General features: G+C 45.1%; 1 protein-coding gene across 3 annotated transcripts in view; it reads right to left on the reverse strand.

The window, feature by feature from the left end:
- The window catches only part of fndc3a (fibronectin type III domain containing 3A), a 294181-nt gene that overhangs the window by 112633 nt on the left and 159433 nt on the right, over positions 1–22115 (reverse strand). For all 3 annotated transcript variants that reach the window (XM_070894043.1, XM_070894041.1, XM_070894044.1), the window contains 2 exons: positions 18334–18410; positions 1398–1614 (listed from right to left, as the gene is read on the reverse strand). In XM_070894043.1, the coding sequence (XP_070750144.1) occupies positions 1398–1614; positions 18334–18410 (294 nt within the window). The remainder of the gene's footprint in view (positions 1–1397; positions 1615–18333; positions 18411–22115) is intronic.

A 22115-nucleotide genomic window follows, 5' to 3' on the forward strand; every position in this document is an offset into this window, starting at 1 on the left:
AATCGCCATCATATTATACATGCATACTTGAGGTAAATATTACCTTTGATATATTGCATTACACTAAAGTGCTGCATATAAAACGATTATCTGCAGCACTTTCCTATTATGAGTATTATAATTTAGATCCATGGGGGTCCTTGATTACTAATCAATTTAAAAAGGAGTCCTTCAACCATAAAAGTTTGAGAACCACTGTTCTATGGAACCTGAATCAGCAATGCCGAATACAAATTGCTACTTCAGTGATCTAACCAGGGACGTTCTTTGTGGCAGCAATAATATCACCAGGTGTTAAACTGGATATTGTGACATTTGCAAGCCAAAGTCAAATATTTGCATTACTGTTAGGACAGCATAACACTTACCTTCCGCTTAACCGTTTGAAGACTGAACACCTTTTTACAGCAAGAAAAATGCATGTCTCTTTTATTCTATAAAATACTGAAAGGAGGCTATAAAATATTTTTTCTGTCAAAATAACCTTAAACTTATTGGGCTGGATTTTCAGTTGTCTATAGCCTCAGTTAGCGGCCAGAGGGGGCGTTAATGCGAGCGTTCGAGCTTAGCAACTGGGCACGCAGCTTTTAGTGCCCAATGGAAAATTCATTAGAGGCTCACCGGTGGCACAAAGCACTAGCGCCTGGCTGCTGACGATCACTCCGATCATGATGTATTCCTGGTGCAACGCCCACGCTTATGCCCCGGTCACCTCATTAAGCGCCCGCCAATAACAACGTTTGGAAAAACAGTCGGTACAGGCTTGCAGAGTCGTTAACTGCTGACTACTTAAAGGAATGAGGAAGCGGTTCCCTTGGAGGTCAGTCAGTGCAATGTTTACACAGAGCACAGTGCGTGAGCATCTGAGTTTGCAGCGGCAGACAGACATAACAGTACAGGTTGAAAACAAGTGATTTTGAAAACTTTAATGGATGCATTACTATGCCATGCCTTTAAGACACGGCTTTTACTGGGATCTGATTCGGAGTTCCGCGCATGCGCAATGGGCCCGCAAAATGTACCGCCCAAACTTTTGTTATCGCTCCCCCCCCCCCCCCCCACTAGCTTTGATATGCAATCGCTGATTTATCATCCCCATCACCTCTTCGACCGATTCTGCTGAATTTCTGGGTGGGAGCCGCAAACCTTTTCAAGATGCTAAAAGTACTGTTCCACCTGGATTAACGCCACAACAGAGGTGTGACGGAATTTCTCTTCCCATTCTATTTTACCCAGTAGTGACCGAGGGAAGGAAAAATCAGATGTCAGGCCAGCCTAGCTTGCTCTTGCTGACTTCCTAGCAACTCAAAATGGCATTGGTAGAGTGAGAGAAGCAGATTTTCTGTCCAACAGGTGTCTACGAAGATATAAAGATGTTTAAAATTCAACATGCTTACCTTGATCTGCATATGAATGTGGAGGATGATGCTGTGGAACATACGGTATTGCAACATCTCCTGGTCCTGTAGAGTACATTTGATGATGTGGTTGGACAGGTGGATGAAGAAACGTAGGCATGTAAGGATGAGGATGTATTGGTGGGTGACTGCCAGGGTGAAACTCTGGCTGCTGAGGTAACACCAGCACCCTTCGAACACCATTTTCTTCAATGACCTGCACAACTCAAAATTACAATTGAGTAGAATAGCCATGTTTAAAGCTTATTGATTCAGTACATGCCAACTTCTCCCATGGGCTCCTACACATACTAATAAGAAATTAATTATCCAAAGCATTGTCAGGAAAATAAAATATTTAATTTATGGTTTTTACTGCAGTCCAGTCAGATTTATTATCTCAATTCAAAATTTGTAGAAGTACTGCAAAAAGAACAACCATTACAAAGCTCATGGGGGTAACCTCTTACTCGTAGGAACGTAGGAACAGGAGTAGGCCACTGAGCCCCTCGAGCCTGCTCCGCCATTCAATGAGTTTATGGCTGATCTGCAGGCAGAGGATGGTGACGAACTTTTGGGGGCATCCGAAACAGAGGAGGGCGCTCCATAGACAGTGTCAAAGGCTTTTGTAAGGTCGAAAAACGCCATGTATAAGGGCTGGTGCTGTTCCCTGCATTTTTTCTGCAGCTGTCACGCTGCAAATATCATGTCCGTTGTGCCCTGTAGGGGACGAAATCCACACTGCACTCCGGGAGGAGCTCCTCAGCCACCGGGAGAAGACGGTTGAGGGGGACTCTGGCGACGACCTTCCCAGTGGCTGATAACAGGGAGATTCCTCTGTAGTTGCCGGAGTCGGACTTGTCCCCTTTTTTAAAGATGGTCACAATCACTGCATCTCGGAGCACTGACCAGACTTGATCAGCTCCGCTGGGCAGGCCACATAGTTCGCATGCCAGACACGAGACTCCCAAAGCAAGTGCTCTACTTGGAACTCCTTCACGGCAAATGAGCCAAAGATGGGCAGCGGAAAAGTTACAAGGACACCCTCAAAGCCTCCCTGCTAAAGTGCAACATCCCCACTGACACCTGGGAGACACTGGCCAAAGACCGCCCTAAGTGGAGGAAGCGCATCCGGGAGCACCTCAAGTCTTGTCGCTGAGAGCGTGCAGAAATCAAGCACAGGCAGCAGAAAGAGCATGAGGCAAACCAGTCCCACCCACCCCTTCCCTCCCCTCAACGACTATCTGCCCCATCTGTGGCAGAGACTGTGGTTTTCGTATTGGACTGTACAGTCACCTAAGAACTCATGCTAAGAGTGGAAGCAAGTCTTCCTCTATTCCGAGGGACTGCATATGATGATAATGATGATGGCTGATCTGCAACCTAACTCAATATACCCACCTTTGGCCGCAGCCCTCAATATCTATTGTTAACAAAAGGCTATCAATCTCCAATTTAAAATTAACAATTGATCTAGTATCAATTGCTGTTTGCGGAAGAGAGTCCCAAACTTCTACCACCCTTTGTGTATAGAAGTATTTCCTAATTTAACTCCTGAAAGGTCTGGCTCTAACTTTTAGACTATGCCCCCTAATCCTAGAATCCCCAACCAGCGGGAATAGTTTCTCTCTACCCTATCTGTTCCCCTTAATATCTTGAAAACTTCGTTTAGAGCACCCCTTAGCCATCTAAATTCTAGGGAATACGACCCTAATTTGTGTAATCTCTCCTCGTAACTTAACCCTTGAAGTCCAGATATCATTCTGTTAAACCTACGCTGCACTCCTAAGGTGTGGTGCTCAGAACCGCTCACAGTACTCCAGGTGTGGTCTAACCTGGGTTTTGTACAGCTGCAGCATAACTTCTACCCCCTTGTATTCCAGTCCTCTAGATATAAAGACCTGCATTCCATTAGCCTTTTTGATTATTTTCTGTACCTGTTCATGACATTTTAATGATCTATGTACCTGGACCACCCCCACATCCCAAACCTCTTTGGACTTCCACTCTTTTTAGCTTTTCACCCTGTTCTATCCTTTTTAGGTCCAAAATAGATGAACTCACATTTGTCTACAGTGAAATCCATTTGCTACAGTTCTGCCCATTCACTTAATCTGTAATTTCATGCTTTCATCTACACTGCCTACAAAGCCACCTTTCTTTGTGTCATCGGCAAATCTGGATATATGACAAACTGTGCCATCATCTAAGTCATGAATAAATACTGTGAATAGTTGAGGCCCCAACACAGATCCCTGTGGTACACCACTAGTTACATCCTGCCAATTTGATACTTACCCATTATCCCGAATGCTCACTCTCAAGATCATTACTGATGACGACGACCTACCTACCTTGATTCATGCACCCGGAGAGATCGTAACATCCCCCATCCCCCGCAACCCCCCCCACTTTTGTGGCATCCAATTGTTTCTTAAATGATTCCAGAGATTTTGCCTTCACTACTCTATCTGGAAGTCTATTCCACAAGTTCATCATTCTTTGTGTGAAGAAAAATTCTCTTATCAGTTCTAAAATGACTGTTTACTAGTTTGAATCTTTATCCCCAGTTCTACTCTCAGTTTATCTTTTTCTATCTCCTTAATCTTTTATTCCACTACAAGACCATCACTCAGACGCCTCCTATCCAAAGCAAAAAAGCTCGAGTCAATCCAATCTTTCCTCATAAATCAGACTCCTGAAAATTGAGGATCAGCCTTTGATTCTTTGCACTGCCCCCAATGCTTGAATGTCTCTCTTGTTTCTTGGCAGAGCCTGACACAGTATTCAAGGTTTGGTCTGACCAGAGCACTGATATTTGATCATTGTCTCCTTTGACTTATTCTACTGTTTTGATTATGTAGTTCAACATCCTATTAGCTTTATTGATTGCTGCTCTGCATTGGTTGGATATATTTAGTGACGAGTGTATCAAGACTCCTAGATTATTTTCAACTTCTTCTTAAGCTATTCAGGGAGTGTGTGTGTTTTTTTTATTCCTTACCATGTGTTGCACTTGACACTTGTCTGCACTGAATTTCATTTGCCTTGTTTTACCCAACTCATTCAATAACTTGCGAGCTGCTTCCACTGGTTCCAGTGTCCCTGTATTGTATCATCATCAAATGTGGCCATTTTGAATGGAGTTTCTGAATCTGGGTAATTTAGGTAAATTAGAAATAATGGTGGTCCTAGCACTGAGCCCTGAGGTACCCCACTCAGTGCTCCCACCACTCCCATTCCAACACAGTTCCTCTAAAGAGTATTCATTGGTTCCTACCCTTCAGCCAGTTTCTTATCTATACCCAGGGTTTACTCTGAATCCCCAAAGTTTTGATTCTAATTAATAACCTTTCATGTGGAACTTTATCAAATTCCTTGTGAAAGTCGAGGAACACTACTTTCCACAGTCCACTTGGGATATCACTTTCTCAAACAAGTTGAGGGGATTCGGTAGGATCCTCCCCTTCTGAATCCATGCTGACTGCTGTTAACCAAGTTATTATACAGATATCTCAGAGGATCTCAGAGACGCGATAATCGTGACCATCTTCAAGAAAGGTGACAAGTCCAATTGCGGTAACTACAGAGCAATTTCCCTGCTGTCTGCCACAGGGAACGTCATCACAAGAATCCTCCTCAATTGCCTTCTCCGTGGCTGAAGAACTTCTCCCAGAGTCGCAATGCGGATTCCACCCACTACGGAGGGAATCCGCATTGGACATGATCTTCACTGCGCGGCAAATCCAAGAGAAATGGAGGGAACAGCACCAACCCCCTTATTGACCTCACAAAGGCCTTCGACACGGTCAACCATGAGGGATTATGGAGTGTCCTCCTCAAATTCGTCTGTCCCCAAAAGTTTGTCACCATCCTTCGCCTGCTTCACGACGATATGCAAGCCGCGATCCTGGCCAACGGATCCACCACAGACCTAATTCACATTCGGACTGGGGTCAAGCAAAACTGTGTCATTGCACCAATGCTCTTCTCAATCTTCCTTGCTTCACTGCTCCATCTCACCCTCAGTAAGCTCCTCGCTGGAGTGGAGCTAATCTACAGAACAAATGGGAAGCTGTTCAACCTCCGCCACCTCCAAGCCAGATCCAAGGTCAACCCATCCGGTCAATGAATTACAGTATGCAGACTGTATTATATGCAAGCACTATAATAATGACTCCACGAGGCAAGGGTATAGTTCTTGAACTATAGTGACCTTAGTTCGTTTATTGCAGCTCCTTGAGTGAGGACACAATGAGGTGAGCTCCCTTTTATACTTGGTTACCTGCAGTGTACAGATGACCCTCAGGTCTCCACCAGTAGCACCCTCTGGTGGTACAGGTATGATATATACAGTGTGAAGATACATTCAGTGGTCTAGTGTTGCAGTACATACATTATACATACATAACAACACTCCCCCCCCCCCCCCAAATCTTGTGCCACAGGCTTTTGCACTATGTGCGACTTGAGTGCCCAAAGCCCTTGCACTTTGTGTCTTTGCTTGGGAATGGCTCTCCCTGTGGACCCCCAAGTCCTTATTGCCACGACATTGGGAAATGGTCGGCAGTGGACAGTTGGAGTTTGTGGTGAGGGTTGTGTGGGTTGTGTGTGTGATCCATGTGTCTATGGCTACATACATTCATCCCCCCCCCCCCGACCCCATACATAGACCATGTGTGTGGCTCAACACCTGCATTGGCATAATGTACAGAGAATAAAGATTCGGATTGGTTGTGTCACTGTTTGAGTTCAGCAGTGGTGGAGCAAGTACATATTATAGGTAGGGTACATACGTGGTATTGCGGTCTGACCCTTGGGATGTGGGTGCAGGTGGGTGAGGATGTTTAGTGATGGGCAGAGCCACAGGAGTGTGTGGCCTCCCTGTCCTCCTTTGAGGGCTGCAGGGTCGTCCTGCTGCTCTTCAGCGGTGGTGGAAGTCTGGTCATCCCAGTTCCCGCCGGGAGGGCTGGAGGGTGCTGGCTCTGGTGGCCAGGGCCGGTCTGGGGCAGGATGCCAGTGGTGGCGCCTGTGCCGTCCATTGATCGCTGGCCCAACAGTGGGTATGCTCCTACTGTGTGTGTGGCCACTCTCCCTGGGGTATCACATTGGGCCCGGAGGCGCAGGCTATATGATCGGATGGGGGGTTACCTTTTGCTTTGTCGGTGTGCATGTAGAGCCCAGCATCGTATCTCATTTCATCATTAGCATTCATAATACATTGGCTCCAACCGCAATCAGCCGACTTTACATTGTTATTTGTCTTTACACTTTCGCATTTGTCAATTGCATCACTTTCCCGTGTACTATCAGCATCTCGGTGCAAGGTTACATTTAGATACCTGCCTTTGTTATACATTTTTTTCATTAGTATTACCAGCATCACTGTTCAACAGTATATTTATATACTTGCATTTGTTAACTACATCTTTATCATTAGTGTCACCGGCATCGCTGTACAAAGAGTGGAACTGTCCCTTTAATAGTTCTGGGTTGCCGGCCTCCTTTAAAAGGGCCTTGCAATCTTTACCCCAATCCGGTTCGCTGCTCAGCATCACGTGTTGCTCCCTCAATGCTACCCCTCGTGGTCTGGTCGCGGCCATCTTGACTTCAGGTGCTTCACCTCGTGTTGCGGGCGCCATCTTCTTTCTCTCCACGAGGTAGCCTGCGGTAATCCTTTTCTCCCCAGGATCTGGAAGCCGGGAATCTGCCTTCTGCACCGATGATCTTCCCTCGGAGTCCTGCCACTGGTCGTTCAGGTTGGATCATCTCGCCGTTGAGTTGTGCAGTCTGTGTCATCGCCAAGCAGTCGAGTCGGATGGTAGGATTTCCAGGTGCTGTGATGGATCCAAGTTTGGGGCCGCATAAGACGTTGATCGCTGGGGCCTGGAGGCTTTCCCAGCTCCAACCGATTTGGATTTGCTTCATCCCTCTTCTTCCCAGCGGCGCTGGACCATCATCAGCAACGATCCACAAAGGTAGCTTTGATACCTGGACATCCACACTGCCAACGACTGGGATGGTGTCTTTTGTGTAAGTGAGCAGCTTTGCCTGGATTGGGAGCATTTTGGGTCATTTGGCGGGATTGTCCCAGAGTTTCTCGAAGGCCGTCTGATTCATCAGCGATTGGCTCGACCCTGTGTCCATCCATCGAGACTGGAACACTGTTGATTTCTACTTACATTTTCCAAGGGGAACTCTCGGTGGAGCAGGTGTACACTCTGTACACCTCTTCCAGGGGCTGAGCCGCTTCATAGACTCTCTCTTCGTCTTAATCAGCGCTGGAGCCCGGACGATCGGACAACTCTTCAGCAACTCGGTGAGTAAAATTTCTTCTACACATTTGCTGGAGATGACCTTTAGTGTTGCAGCCTTTGCAAGTATAGTCTTTGTATCGGCACTGGTGGGCCCTGTGATTTCCTCCACAGCGCCAGCACGGGGCTAGCTGGTTGGCCCCATGTGGCGGACTCAGGGTTGCGGGACTCTGAAAGGCGCCATTTGGTTCACTGTACTCGTCGGGTTAGAGTCCTGGGGGTGAGTCATTATCCTCCTGGAATCGCAGGCCGAAATCATGACTGCCTGGCTCACTTTAATTGCCTTCTGCAGGGTGACCGTAATGTCCGCAGAGAGCAGTTTGTGGAGGAGGCCCTCGTGGCCGATTCTAATAACGAAGATATCCCTTAGTGCTTCGGTGAGGTGGTCGCAAAAAAACACACGCTGCAGCCAATCGTCTCAGGTCTGCAGCATATTTTGCAATTTCTTGGCCTTCGGGCTGCCAGTGGGTGTAGAACCAATGTCTGCCTGTGAGGATGCTCTCTTTAGGTTTGAGCTGTTCCTGTATTATTATTACGAGCTCCGTGTAAGTTGTGGTTGTCGTCTTCGCTGGGGCTAGCAGGTACCTGACGAGGCCATGGACAGTGGGCCCGCAACTGCTGAGCAGGACAGCTCTGCGCTTATCAGCCAGCGAGGTCGGGTCGTCTCCTGCCAGGTCATTTGCAATGAAGAAGTGTTCGAGCCTTTCCACAAAGGCATCCCAATCTTCCCCATCAGCGAATTGTTGAAAGTTGCTTAGGTTAGACATGTTGTGCGTGGAAATTCGTAACTTCGTCGCCAGTTGTAATATATGCAAGCACTCTAATAATGACTCCACAAGGTAAGGGTATAGTACTTGAACTATAGTGACCTTAGTTTATTACAGCTCCTTGAGTGAGGACACAATGAGGTGAGCTCCCTTTTATACTTGGTTACCTGCAGTGTGCAGGTGACCCTTGGGTCTCCACCAGTAGCACCCTCTGGTGGTATAGGTATAGTGTATATAGTGTGAAGATACATTCAGTGGTCTAGTGTTACAGTACATACATAACACAGACGACGCCTGTGCCTGCACACACTCGGAGGCCGAACTCCAAGCCATCGTCATCACTTTCACCGAAGTGTACGAGAGCATGGGCCTTACACTAAATATCCGTAAACAAAGGTCCTCTACCAACCTGCCCTCACCACGCAGCACTGCTCCCCGATTATCAAAATTCACGACGAGGCTTTGGACAACATGGATCAGTTTCCATCCTTGGGAGCCTACTGTCAACAGGGCAGACATAGATGAAGAAGTCCAACACAGCCTCCAGTGTGCCAGTGCAGCCTTGGGTCAACTGAGGATGTGTCTGTTTGAAGACCAGGACCTCAAACCCGGCACCAAGCTCATGGTCTACAGAGCAGTAGGGATACCCGCCCTCCTATATGCCTCAGAGACATGGACTATTTGCAGCAGGCACCTCAAAGCACTGGAGATGTACCACCAACACTGCCTCCGCAAGATCCTGCAAATCCATTGGTAGGATAGGCGCACCAACATCAGCGTTCTCGCTCAGGCCAACATAAGGACATAAGAAATAGGAGCAGGAGTAGGCCATATGGCCCCTCAAGCCTGCTCCGCCATTTAATAAGATCATGGCTGATCTGATCCTGGACTCAACTCCACTTTCCTGCCTGCTCCCCATAAACCTTTACTCCCTTATCACTCAAAAATCTGTCTACCTCTGCCTTAAATATATTCAATGACTCAGCCTCCACAGCTCTCTGCGACAGAGAATTCCACAGTTTTACAACCCTCAGAGAAGAAATTCCTCCTCATCTCAGTTTTAAATGGGTGGCCCCTTGTTCTAAGACTATGCCCCCTAGTTTTAATTTCCCCTATGAGTGGAAATATCCTCTCTACATCCACATTGTTGAGCCCCCTCATTATCTTATATGTTTCAATAAGATCACCTCTCATTCTTCTGAACTCCAATGAGTATAGGTCCAACCTACTCAACCTATCTTCATAAGTCAACCCCCTCAACTCTGGAATCAACCCCCTCATCTCCGGAATCCCCAGCATCCAAGCACTGACCACCCTCGATCAACTCCATTGGGCGGGCCACATTGTCTGCATGTCTGATTCGAGATTCCCAAACAAGCACTCTACTCTGAGCTCCAGGTGGGCAGAGGAAACGCTTCAAGGACACCCTCAAAGCCTCCTTGAAAAGGTGCAACAACCCCACCGACACCTGGGAATCCCTGGCCTAAGACCGCACAAAGTGGAGGAAAAACATCCGGGGAGGTGCCGAATACCTCGCGTCTCTACGCCGAGAGCAAGCTGAAGCCAAACGTAAACAGTGGAAGGAGTGCACGGCAACCCAAACACCCCACCCATCCGTTCCTTCAACCATCGCCTGCCCCACCTGTGACAGAGACTGTAGGTCCCGCATTGAACTCATCAGCCACATGAGAACTCGTTTTAGTGTGGAAGCAAGTCATCCTCTACTCCGAGGGACTGCCCAAGAAGAATTATAAGACAGATGATGCTCAAGCTTACCTCTGATAATCAATTCCATTATTTTACAATAATGGAAGCAAGACTAATGGGTCTGTAGTTGCATATGTCTCTTTTGTCATCCTTTATGAATATGGACATCACATTAGCCTGTTTCCAATCTACTGGCACATCTCCGGTGTCCATTGACTCAATCATAATGATTGTCAATGCATTACAAATCTCCTTCCTAGTTTCTCTCAACCCTCTGGAATGAAGACCATCTATTCACCAGGGATTTATTTGCTCATATCTTCTCGTGAATATTTGGAGGACATCGTCATTCAGAATATTTATTATTTTGTGCTGATCCTCAGTTTCAAACCCGATTGTATCTTTTAAAGTTTTCACCTCTTCTCAAACTGTCCTCTAACTTGTTGCAGCACTGAATTTTTTTTTATTGTTAGCCTAGCTTCAGCTTTTGCCAGGTCTCTCTTTGCCCCCGATAACTTTAACATGTTTCTGCAGTTTCTTATATTTCCCAGTGCGCCTCTTCCTCTGGCAGGATTTGTACAGGGCATTTTTCCTCGTTAGCTCTCTTCTAATTTGCTTGTTAATCCATTTTGTTCACATTTGCTTGTTAATCTATTTTGTTCACATTTGCTTAGTCGTAGTTTGTTGGTTTTGGGAATAGCAGATCAAGATCAACATTGCCTCCTGTGGCTTCCTTGACACACTGGGCCAAGATACAGTCATGCACTGCAGCTATCAACTCGGACTCCAAACCACTTGGGTTTTCTCAGTTTATTAAGCTGATTGAAGTTTCCCAATAAAGCAACTTTCCAATTTTCACATACCCTTCTCATTCCTTCATGGTGAAAATTGTTCTTTTCTTATGCTGATCAGATGGTCTATACATGCACCCAGTGTTAGCTTGTATTATTTTGTCATTAAAGATGTCTAAGCAGAGTAATTCATTCTGAAGCGTTCTACCTCTTACAGGATCAATTCTTTTTACTGCCCTGACATATAGTGCTACACCATCTCCTTTTTTGTCTAATCTATCTTTTCTAAAACACTCTATACCTCTGAATACTGTATTAATTTGTATCCTCAGGATTCAGCCATGTTTCAAATATTCCCACTATTCTGTAGTTCCCCAATGCAACAACAGTCTTCAGATCTGACATCTTATTTGTGATGTTTCTAACATTCATACACATCTCATTATAGAATTGCCTCCTCTCATGTTTCCAGTGTCTGTTATGTGAGTGTCTCGGAGTCTATTCTGCCTCCTCTGATCTGCCTCCTCTGAGATCTTGTTTCATCCATGCCCTCGTCCCCACTTGTCTAGTTTAAATAATTTTCTATTGCTGTCACCATGTTCCTCACAAGTCTTTTATCCCTCCTTGGTTTAAATATAGCCTGTCTCTGGTGTACCAGTCATTTTTATTCTGGAAGGATTCTCAGTTATTTATGAAGGTAGCATTGTTGTACGCACTCCATGCTACCGGCCATTCCATTACCTTCTGAATTGTTTTTGATGAATACCCTTCTCTTAAATACAGAGTGTATACCGAACATTATTCTGCTGTCTCTATCTGAGTTTTGTGTCAATCCTCATAATAGTGGCATTTGGGGCTTCTATATTGTTTGTCTTTTACCCCTACATGGACTACTATCACAGCGATGACGCAGCCCTGAATGACCCTGGTCTGGACATGAATTGGGTCTGTAGTGGATCCGTTGGTAAGGATCACGGCCTGCTGTCGTCGTGAAGCAGGCGAAGGATGTTGACAAACTTTTGGAGGCATCCAAACGGACGCTCAATAGACCCTCACGGTTGACAGCGTCAAAGGCCTTTGTAAGATCGAAAAAGGCCATGTATAAGGGCTGGCGCTGCTCCCTGCATTTTTCCTGCAGCTGTCGCGCTGCAAAGATCATGTCCATTGTGCCCTGTAGGGAATGAAATCCGCACTGTGATTCTGGAAGGAGTTCCTCGACCACAGGGAGAAGACGATTGAGGAGAACTCTAGCGACAACTTTCCCAGTGACTGATAGCATAGAGATTCCCCTGTAGTTGCCGCAGTGGAGTGGAACTAAACTACAGAACCAGTGGGAAGCTGTTTAACCTACGTCGCCTCCAGGCCAGGTCCAAGATCACCCCAACCTCTGTCGTTGAACTGCAGTACGCGGACGACGCCTGCGTCTGCGCACATTCTAAGGCTGAACTCCAGGATATAGTCAATGTATTCACTGAGGCATATGAAAGCATGGGCCTTATGCTTAACATCCGTAAGACAAAGGTCCTCCACCAGCCTGTCCCCGCCGCATAGCACTGGCCTCCAATCATCAAGATTCATTGTGCGGCCCTCGACAACGTGGACCATTTCCCATATCTCGGGAGCCTCTCATCAACAAAGGCAGACATTGATGCGGAGATTCAACATCGCCTCCAGTGCCGCCTTCGGCCGTCTGAGGAAAAAAGTGTTTGAAGACCAGGCTCTCAAATCTACCACCAAGCTCATGATCTACAGGGCTGTAGTAACACCCGCCCTCCTGTATAGGCATGGACGATGTATAGAAGGCACCTCAAATCGCTGGAGATATATACCAATTATGTCTCCGCAAGATCTTGCAAATCCCCTGGGAGGACAGGCGCACCAACATCAGTGTCCTCGTCCAGGCTAACATCCCCAGTATTGAAGCACTGACCACACTCGATCAGCTTCGCTGGGCAGGCCACATAGTTCGCATGCCAGATACGAGACTCCCTAAGCAAATGCTTTATGCGGAGCTGCTTCATGGTAAATTAGCCAAAGGTAGGCAGTGGAAACATTATAAGGACACCCTCAAAGCCTCCCTGGTAAAGTGCGACATCACCACTGACACCTGGGAGACCCTGACCGAAGACCGCCCGAGCATCTGGGAGGACGTTGAGCTCTTCCGAGTCTCAACGCAAAGAGCGTGAGGAGGTCAAGCGCAGACAGAAGGAGCACGCGGCAAACCAGCCGTACCCACCCCTTCCCTCGACGAATGTCTGTCCCACCTGTAACAGGGTCTGTGGCTCTCGTATCGGACTGTTCAGCCATCAAAGAACTCACTTTGGGAGTGGAAGCAAGTCTTCTTCGAATCCGAGGGACTACCTATGATGATGATGATGATGATGATGACAGCATTATTCCTGGTTGAACTGTCGTTAACTCCAATCCTAAAGTTTCACTCTCAAGTCTGATGCTATCCTGGTCATATCACTTGCCTGCAATGAATCGTTATTGAATCTAATACTATGCACTTGTCCTTGAAAATCCCCTCACTTCTGTTTGCATTTGCAAGTTCCTGTACCTTGCTCTTTAAGCCAGTAACCCTTTCTTTAAGCTTATTGATTAACAGACACTCAACACAATGGTTTGAGATCAAGGCACAAGTAGGTTGGTCAGGTCAATTCGCAAGTGGAATATTTATAGTATTTCACTCTTAATGTTTTGAATTTCAGTAGTTAACAAGGTGGCAAAAACTGATGCATTAATGCATCATCCAAAAACAATTAGCATGATATAAAATTTTGACCATCTCACATGAGCCTGAGTTCACATCACAAAACTGACTGCAAGTTGACATTAATAGAAAAGTCAACATCTTGTCAGAAGAAGCTTTATTTAAAAAAAAAAGGTGAGATATTGTAGACTGTACTAACAGTGATGCAAAAACTAGAGCATTGCTCCATTTCCACTAAGGACATCCCTCACCTTGTTGTGTCCCCTCCCAACATAAAAATGCTGTCAGCCAGCAGTAAGTAAAATAGCATAAATATTCTAATTGCAAACTGACCTAACCAACCTATTTGTGTCTTAATCACAGACTGCTGCCAGTTAAGAGTGTAGCTAAAAACCGAGTTATATTGCCACTGCCAGTTGCATGGAGCACTGCATGCATGTTTTTAGACACATGTGCAGAGCTGTGCACAGGAGGTTGGCTAATTATTTTCTAGGAGAGCACAGGTGAGGATGCCAGTCCTTCACCATCATTAAAAATATAAATTTATAAAAGTGCTCTGTTAAAAGTAGAGTTGCCAACCTTCCTGACTGATTCAGGAGTCTTGTGGAGTGGAAGATGAATCTCCTGGGCACTGCTGCTGGCCAAACGGGAGAAAAGCAGACTTTACACTTTAAATTTCCCACTGTGGCAGCACTCCTCCTCCTCCCTCCCTGTGATTTCACTGCCAGCCAATGCAGAGAAATTGTCTCCCACTCAGTGAGGTCACCTGTCACCTCGCCTGCCACTGAAAGCAGGCCCCTGCTTGGAACATCACCATCTAAATCCCTCCTGCCACTTCCCCAATGGCTTTGACGGTCACTCCCACACATGGAACGTCTGTTAAGGGACAATTGCCAAGGGATGCTTCACCACAAGTGGCTATTGTTGAGGAGAGACTAGAAGATTATTTAAAAGGGAATGGGATACGTATTTGAAATGGAGGAATATAAAAGGATCTGGGGCAGGGGGGGAATGTGAGGGTCGGAGGTTTGTATGTAAAGATCAGGGTTAGTATCAGGTCAAGAACTCTCCTGGAATGTGTGGAAGTTTCCAATAATGGAAGATTAATCTCAGAAGTACTGCTGCTAGTAACCCCGGAAAAAAGTAGAGTTTGCATTCACAGAACACATCTGGGTTTGCACCTGCGTACTTTCTTCATCTGTTCGAGGCTGGGGTCCTGGGTCCTTGTAGCACCGACATTTGTAAACTCTGGGTGTGTCAGGTGATTGAATGTCACATGATCAAAGTCATGTGATCAACCCTTCAAGAATACCTCCAACCAGAGTTGGTAACCATACTTAAAAGTGCAATCCTGTACCTCTACACTGGTAGCTCCAACAAGACGATGTTTTAATACATGTTCGTGGGCTCATTTAAAATTTATGAATAATGATTCATTAACCTTGTAAAATTGCAAAATATAAATACATCTCAAAATCAAGACCAATAACCTTTTATATGCTTGTAACATAAACTGCTCACTTCTGTTGTCCATTGAATAGATTGAGTAAGAAATTGGATAGGGGAGGTGTCTCTATCAGCAGTGTTTTTTTGTAATTTTACAATCTTGAATCAAAGAAACAAATTTAAATTTGTATTGCTATAAATGATTAAAATATACTGGTTTGAAGGCTGAGCTCCCTGCCCAGGACTTGTAACTTTAACATGTATGCTGATGACACCCAGCTCTATCTCACTACCACTTCTCTCGACCCCTCCACAGTCTCTAAATTGTCAGACTGCTTGTCCAACATCCAGTTCTGGATGAGCAGAAATTTTCTCCAATTGAATATTGGGAAGACTGAAGCCATTGTTTTTGGTCCCCGAAACAAACTCTGTCCCCTCGACATTGACTCCATCCCTCGCCTCAACTCCTGTCCGAGGCTGAACCAGACTGTTCGCAACCTTGGTGTCGTATTTGACCCTGAAATGAGCTTCCAACCACATATCCGCAGCATAACGAAGACCTCCTAATTCCACCTCCGTAACATCGCCCGTCTCCGCCCTTGCCTCAGCTCATCCGCTGTTGAAACCCTCATCCATGCCTTTGTTACCTCTAGATTTGACTATTCCAATGCGCTCCTGGCTGGCCTCCCACATTCTACCTTATGTAAACTAGAGGTGATCCAAAACTCGGCTGCCCGTGTCCTAACTCGCACCAATTCCTGCTCACCCATCACCCCTGTGCTCACTGACCTACATTGGCTTCCAGTTCAGCAACGCCTCAATTTCAAAATTCTCATCCTTGTTTTCAAATCCCTCCATGACCTTGTCCCTCCCTAACTCTGTAATCTCCTGCAGCCCCACAACCACACACCCCCCACCCCAAGATGTCTGCGCTCCTCTAATTCTGCCCTCCTGAGCATCCCTGATTGTAATCGCTCAACCATTGGTGGCTGTGCCTTCTGTTGCCTAGGCCCCAAGCTCTGGAACTCCCTGTCTAAACCTCTCCGCCTCGCTACCTCTCTCTACTCTTTCAAGACGCTCCTTAAAACCTACCTCTTTGACCAAGCTTTTGGTCACCTGCGCTAATTTCTACTTATGCGGCTCGGTGTCAAACTTTTATCACATAATACTCCTGTGAAACGCCTTGGGACATTTCACTATGTTAAAGGCGCTATATAAATACAAGTTGTTGTTGTTAACCCTATTGCTGTTGTTTGTCTCAGTGCTTACAGATTACACCACTGTCCCAAAATTGGGTCTTCTGAGCAATACACATTCCTTTATGTAGAGCACAATCAGAGGCATACTCTCTCCTAACTCATCTTTGAATGCCCTTCACAATCAGATGCAGTGATAGTTCAAAGAATTACGACTTTCACAAGGAACCCACTTACCAAAGGACAAAATTCAACAGATACAAATTTATTGATGTTGTAGTGATACAGAAAAATATGGGAGGACCTTCACCACATGGACTGCAGCGGTTCAAGAAGGCAGCTCATCACCACCTTCTCGGGCAATTAGGGATGGGCAATAAATGCTGGCCTTGCCAGCAACGCCCACAGCCCAAAAGCTAATTTAAAAAAAAAAATGAACCCATGAATAGTGCCTCAATTTTCCAAAGAAACCATTTAATTAGGAGCAACTTTTATAAAGTTTGATTAAAATCTGATTAAGAGATTTGTGTTACTGAAGTGGCAAATTAGTGTTCATAGAAGTACAGCAACAAAACAAACCTCCTCTCTTCCAGCAACAGTGGTGAAGGATTAATATAATGAATACTTCACTGGATAGACAAGTATTATTGAAACCTTTCCAAACTATAGTGATCATATTAACTATAAATTCAAATCTAACACAGACTTTAAAAGTTAGGGACAAACTACTGGGGCTAAGATTCCAGCCTCATTGGACGGACCGGCGAGGCCTCACAAAAGCCGTTTTTTGCGGCAGCATGCACATGTGCCAAAAACCAGCTTTTCCGATCTGTCAAGATTGACAGATCCTCTGAATCCCTGGGAGAAGGACATTTGCGCAGTTGAGATTGGGCTATTTGCCCATCTCTTGCCCAGTGAATGTCCTCCAAACTCTTACGCCTGGTGAAAGCAGGCGCATAGCCTACTTTTACCAGCGTAAGAATTTTAAAACATATAAAAATTAAATTTAAAAACACATTTTATATATTAAAAACCCTGTCCATTAAGGTAAGTTTATGTTAAACCGTATTAAAAAAAATTCCAAAAATATTTTTTTTTCTAAAACATTTAATTAACTTTAATTTCAATTAATTTTAAATATGTGAGGTGTTTTATTATGTTGTGCTTCTTGTTTTAGGCATTCCCATTATCAGTGAGAATACTGCAGAGTGATTAATCCAGGTCCACATGACTCCAGCTCTTTCGCACGTACGGGGAAATCCTCTCCCCATCCGCTACGCATTGAATGAAGGCCTCCAACCGCAATCGGAGGCGCCTCCGGGTACTTTCGGAAAAAAATTACGGATTGCAAGCTTTCGTCTGACCGAAGCCTCCGTCCGGAATTTCAGCCCAATATCTCTAGGCGGCCAGGTCACTCAGCAACAGCTGTTTCTCTTCAGGCATTCAGGCTGGGAAATAGGAGAGGCGGCTGCTGCTAAAAGCTAGATGTTCATTGTATTTTACTCTGTTTAAGATTGTTTTATCTTCCATTTTATATATTTGTCATTTAGTGGTTCACTACAGCTTAGTTATAGGGCCAATAATAGCTTTGAAAGGATTGGCTATCTTGCGGCAGGGAGAAATGCTGCCTTGTGGTGCAGTTGGATGACTGATTATTACCGCACTGAGCTTACTGTGTTGCTCTGAAAAAAATACTATACTTAAAAAAAACAATTTAAACAAAAGAATCAGCACAAACAACTTTATAGATTTATAAATATAATGGAAGTTTTCCCAAAATGCACAGCTTTATACAATTACTTTTCATTTGCTATACCTATACAGTACAATGTGATGACATAAATACATTTTATTTCCTATACCAGAAAAAAACAATGAATTTTGCCAGCTAACAGTCCTATTTAGCTATAGTACAATTACAAATAAATTAGGTAGTTGGGATATATTACTATGCTCATTTTTACACACAATTGTTCTTTTTATTCAGAGACATGCTGTTTACCTGTGACACATATCCTGGAGGCACATAAATAGGAGGCACTGAACCATTCGGAGACACCATTGGAACCTGAGCAGGACCTGTAAAGGGAAAACACTAAAGTCAGAACTCACATCAACTATTTCAGTAGAAAGAAATGTAGTTTCAAAGAGCACCTAAGAGACTGTTGTAGAATTTTATAGAAGAATATATATATAATTTGGTAATTACATAACTGCCAGGTCTATAGTAATGTGCAAAATCACTTGTCAACAGTACTACTAGCAAATGATATCGTTAACCTCCAAAATCCATGCCCATCTTTCCAGCAGTTCCATATTTGAAACTCTCCAATCAGATTTCTGCCCTGGCCACAGCATTGAGACAGCCTTAATCAAAGGTAGAAATGGCATCCTCTGAATCTCTCCTTGTCCTCACTGCAGCCTTTAACATGGTCGACCACATCATCCTCATCCACCACCTCTTCTCTGTTGTCCAGCTCAGTGGGACTGCCCTTGCTAGATTCCACTCTTCCCTATCCATTGTAGCCAGCAATGGCTTCTCTTCCTGCCCCTGCCCCATACTGTTACTTCTGTAGTTCCCCAAGAATGTATCCTTAGCCCCATCCTCTTCCTCATCCACTTGCTACTCTTGAGACATCATCTGAAGACAGGTGATGACACCCAGCTCTACCTCTCCACCAATTCCTTATTGGATTTTTTATACGTATTTAAATATATGGATATAAATTCATTTATAGATTGTTTGCGACCTTGGCGTATCTTTGGCCTCCATCAAAAGACCACTACTTTGACCTCTGTAACATCACCCATCTTTGCCCTTGCCTCAGCCCTGCTGTTGCTGAAATCCTCATCCATGCTTTTGTTACCTTTAGACTACTATTACATTGGTCGCCTGGCTGGCTTCCCATCCTTCACCCTCCATAAAAGTGAGCTCCTCCAAAACTCTGCTACGGTTTCCTATTACACACCAAGACCCGCTCACTCTCCCTCTGTGCTCACTGACCTAAATTGGCTACCGGACTAACAACATTTTAAATTTAAAATTCTCTTCCTTGTCTTTAAATCCTTCGCTCCTCCCTATCTCTAATCTTCTTCAGCTCCTACAACCCTCTAAGAACTGTGTTCCTCCAACTGTGGCCTCTTGTGGATCCCTACTCCCTTCAACCCACCATTGACATCCGTGCTTTCAGCTGTCTAGGTGCAATGTTCTTAAATCCCCCCCACCCCGCCCCAAAACCGCTCTGTATCTCCACTTCCCTCGTCACCTTTAAGGCTTTCCATAAAACCGACTTCAGACCAAGGTTTTAGTTGCTCCTCAAAATATATCCGTCTTTGGCTCAGCATCGATCCTTGTTCAATTACGCTACTGTGATGAGTTTTAGGACATTTTACTGAATTAAAAATGCTATATAAATGCATGTCTTTGTTGTTGTAATTTATTTATGTTTCTCTTTTGATAGCCATTTTCTTTCCTTTCCTTCCTCACCTGAAGACATTGACTCCTTCCAAGTATATTCCCATTGGTGTTGCTCACTCTCCTGTACCTTTCCCAAGTTGTCATCATTCACTTGACAATGAGGCTCTTTAATCATGGGGTCGTTTTATCCGTTTCAGGCCGAGTGGCGTTTTCTCTCCTCCCAAATCAAATTTCTTTTTCACCCCTTTGGTCTTTTCGTGAAATTTGCTCTTCCCACAGAAGATAAGTGGGGCAACTTGTAACCACACTCTACTAGTGTTATCTGTGACCCAATCTCTAGAAGATCGATGATAGAACGGCCTGGTTGAATGGAAATTGATTTTACTTCTACTACTATAAAGAATTGCCCAGTCTCTCTATTCTAACTGTCTGTGGTGAATTGCGTACTTTTCTGCAGCATTGAAAGCTCAAGCTGCAATATAGTCCACTACCGGTTCAACGTTCCTAATATGGTAAAATTTTAGAACCTTTTATTTATTTCCTGCACTGGCATTGCCCAGCAAAGGTGTCCAAGCTGTGGTGGCTACAGAGCTCTGATAATGTAACCCTCAAAGTCCAGGCACCTCAGTCCTATTTGAACTTATTGCTTATTTACTAGCTTGTCTTGTCTGAATTTTTTGGGGAATGATCTGTATGATAAAAATGAAGCAGTGTGTCTAAGATTTAGCTTAGTATCAATTCTGGCATGCTACTTTAAGAGTTAACAACCTGCTTCACACTCAGAAAGCATGTGCCAACTTAACGATGGGCCTGAAATTGGAGGGCCTGTGGGGTTCCCGCGAGTTCCGGGTTTAGGTATACAAAGCGCATGCGCCTAAACCCAGCACTTGCGATCATTTTTGACAGATCGCATTCATGCGAAGGAAAAGGGCCTCTGCAAGCAGGGAGTTGGGCTATTTGCTCAATTTCTGCCAGCAAATCTCCTTCAAATTCTTATGCTGGTAAAAGCAGGCGTAAGACCTGCTTTTACCAGCTAAGAGTTTAAAAAAATAGAAAAGTAAAATGTTATCACTCATTTATATGTTAAAAACCTTGTCCATTAAGGCAAGTTTATTTTTAGCCCTGTAACAGCATATACATTATTTTCAACAAAAAACATTTTTTGTATAAAACATTTAATTAAATTGCATTTTAAATATGTAATGTGTTTTATTAATTTATTTTCAGTGTGTGTGTTTTTTTGGGGGTATTCCCATTCATACTTTTGAGCTCCATATATATGGAACTCAAAAACATATGAATGGGGATCCCCCTCTAATAGGGGGATCCTCACTCTAAAGGCTGAGGTCCAACAAAAAACCCAGGACCTAAAGAACAGGTGGTGGATGGAGAAAGCACAGGAGGATACAGCAGCTGGCTGACAGCCATGATGTGCGAGAATTCTTCATCGCAGTCAAGGCCATCTGCGGCCCAAACACCCAAGGCCCCACCCCACTGCTGGCCAAGAATGGGGAAACACTCATCAAGGACACCAAGGCAGTCAGGGCCCGCTGGAAGGAGCACTTCGAAGATCTCCTCAATCGAGACTCTGCCTTTGACTCGAGTGTTCTCAACTCCATCCTGCAGTATGCTACAAGCCACCACCTCAGTAAAACCCCAGCACAGCACGAGGTAGAAAATGCCATAAGACAGCTTAACAACAACTAGGGAGTGGATGAAATCCCCGCTGAGGCACTGAAGTACGGCGGGGAGGCACTGTTGGCGTGAATACATGACCCCATCTCTCTCATTTGGAGGGAGGAGAGCATGCCGGGAGATCTCAAAGATGCAGTGATCGTGACCATCTTTAAAAAAGGGGACAAGTCCGACTGCGGCAACTACAGAGGAATCTCCCTGTTATCAGCCACCGGGAAAGTCGTCGCTAGTCTTCTCCCTGTGGCTGAGGAGCTCCTCCTGGAGTCACAGTGCAGACTTCGTCCCCTATGGGGCACAACGGACATGATTTTCACAGTGCGACAGTTGCAGGGAAAATGCAGGGAGCAGCACCTGCCCTTATACATGGCCTTCTTCGACTTTTGACACTGTCAACTACGAGGGTCTATGGAGTGTCCTCCTCCATTTCCAGTGCCCCCAAAAGTTCATCACCATCTTCTGCCTGCTCCACGACGACATGCAGGCCATGATCCTTACCAACGGATCTACGACCGACCCAATCCACGTCCGAACCGGGGTCAAACAGGGCTGTCTCATCGCCCCAACCCTCTTCTCAATTTTCCTCACTGCCATGCTCCACCTCACAGTCAACAAGCTCCCCGCTGGAGTGGAACTAAACTACAGAACCAGTGGAAACCTGTTCAACCGTTGTC

Source organism: Pristiophorus japonicus, chromosome 11 (genome assembly GCF_044704955.1).
Source record: "Pristiophorus japonicus isolate sPriJap1 chromosome 11, sPriJap1.hap1, whole genome shotgun sequence".
Classification (NCBI taxonomy): Eukaryota; Metazoa; Chordata; class Chondrichthyes; family Pristiophoridae; genus Pristiophorus; species Pristiophorus japonicus.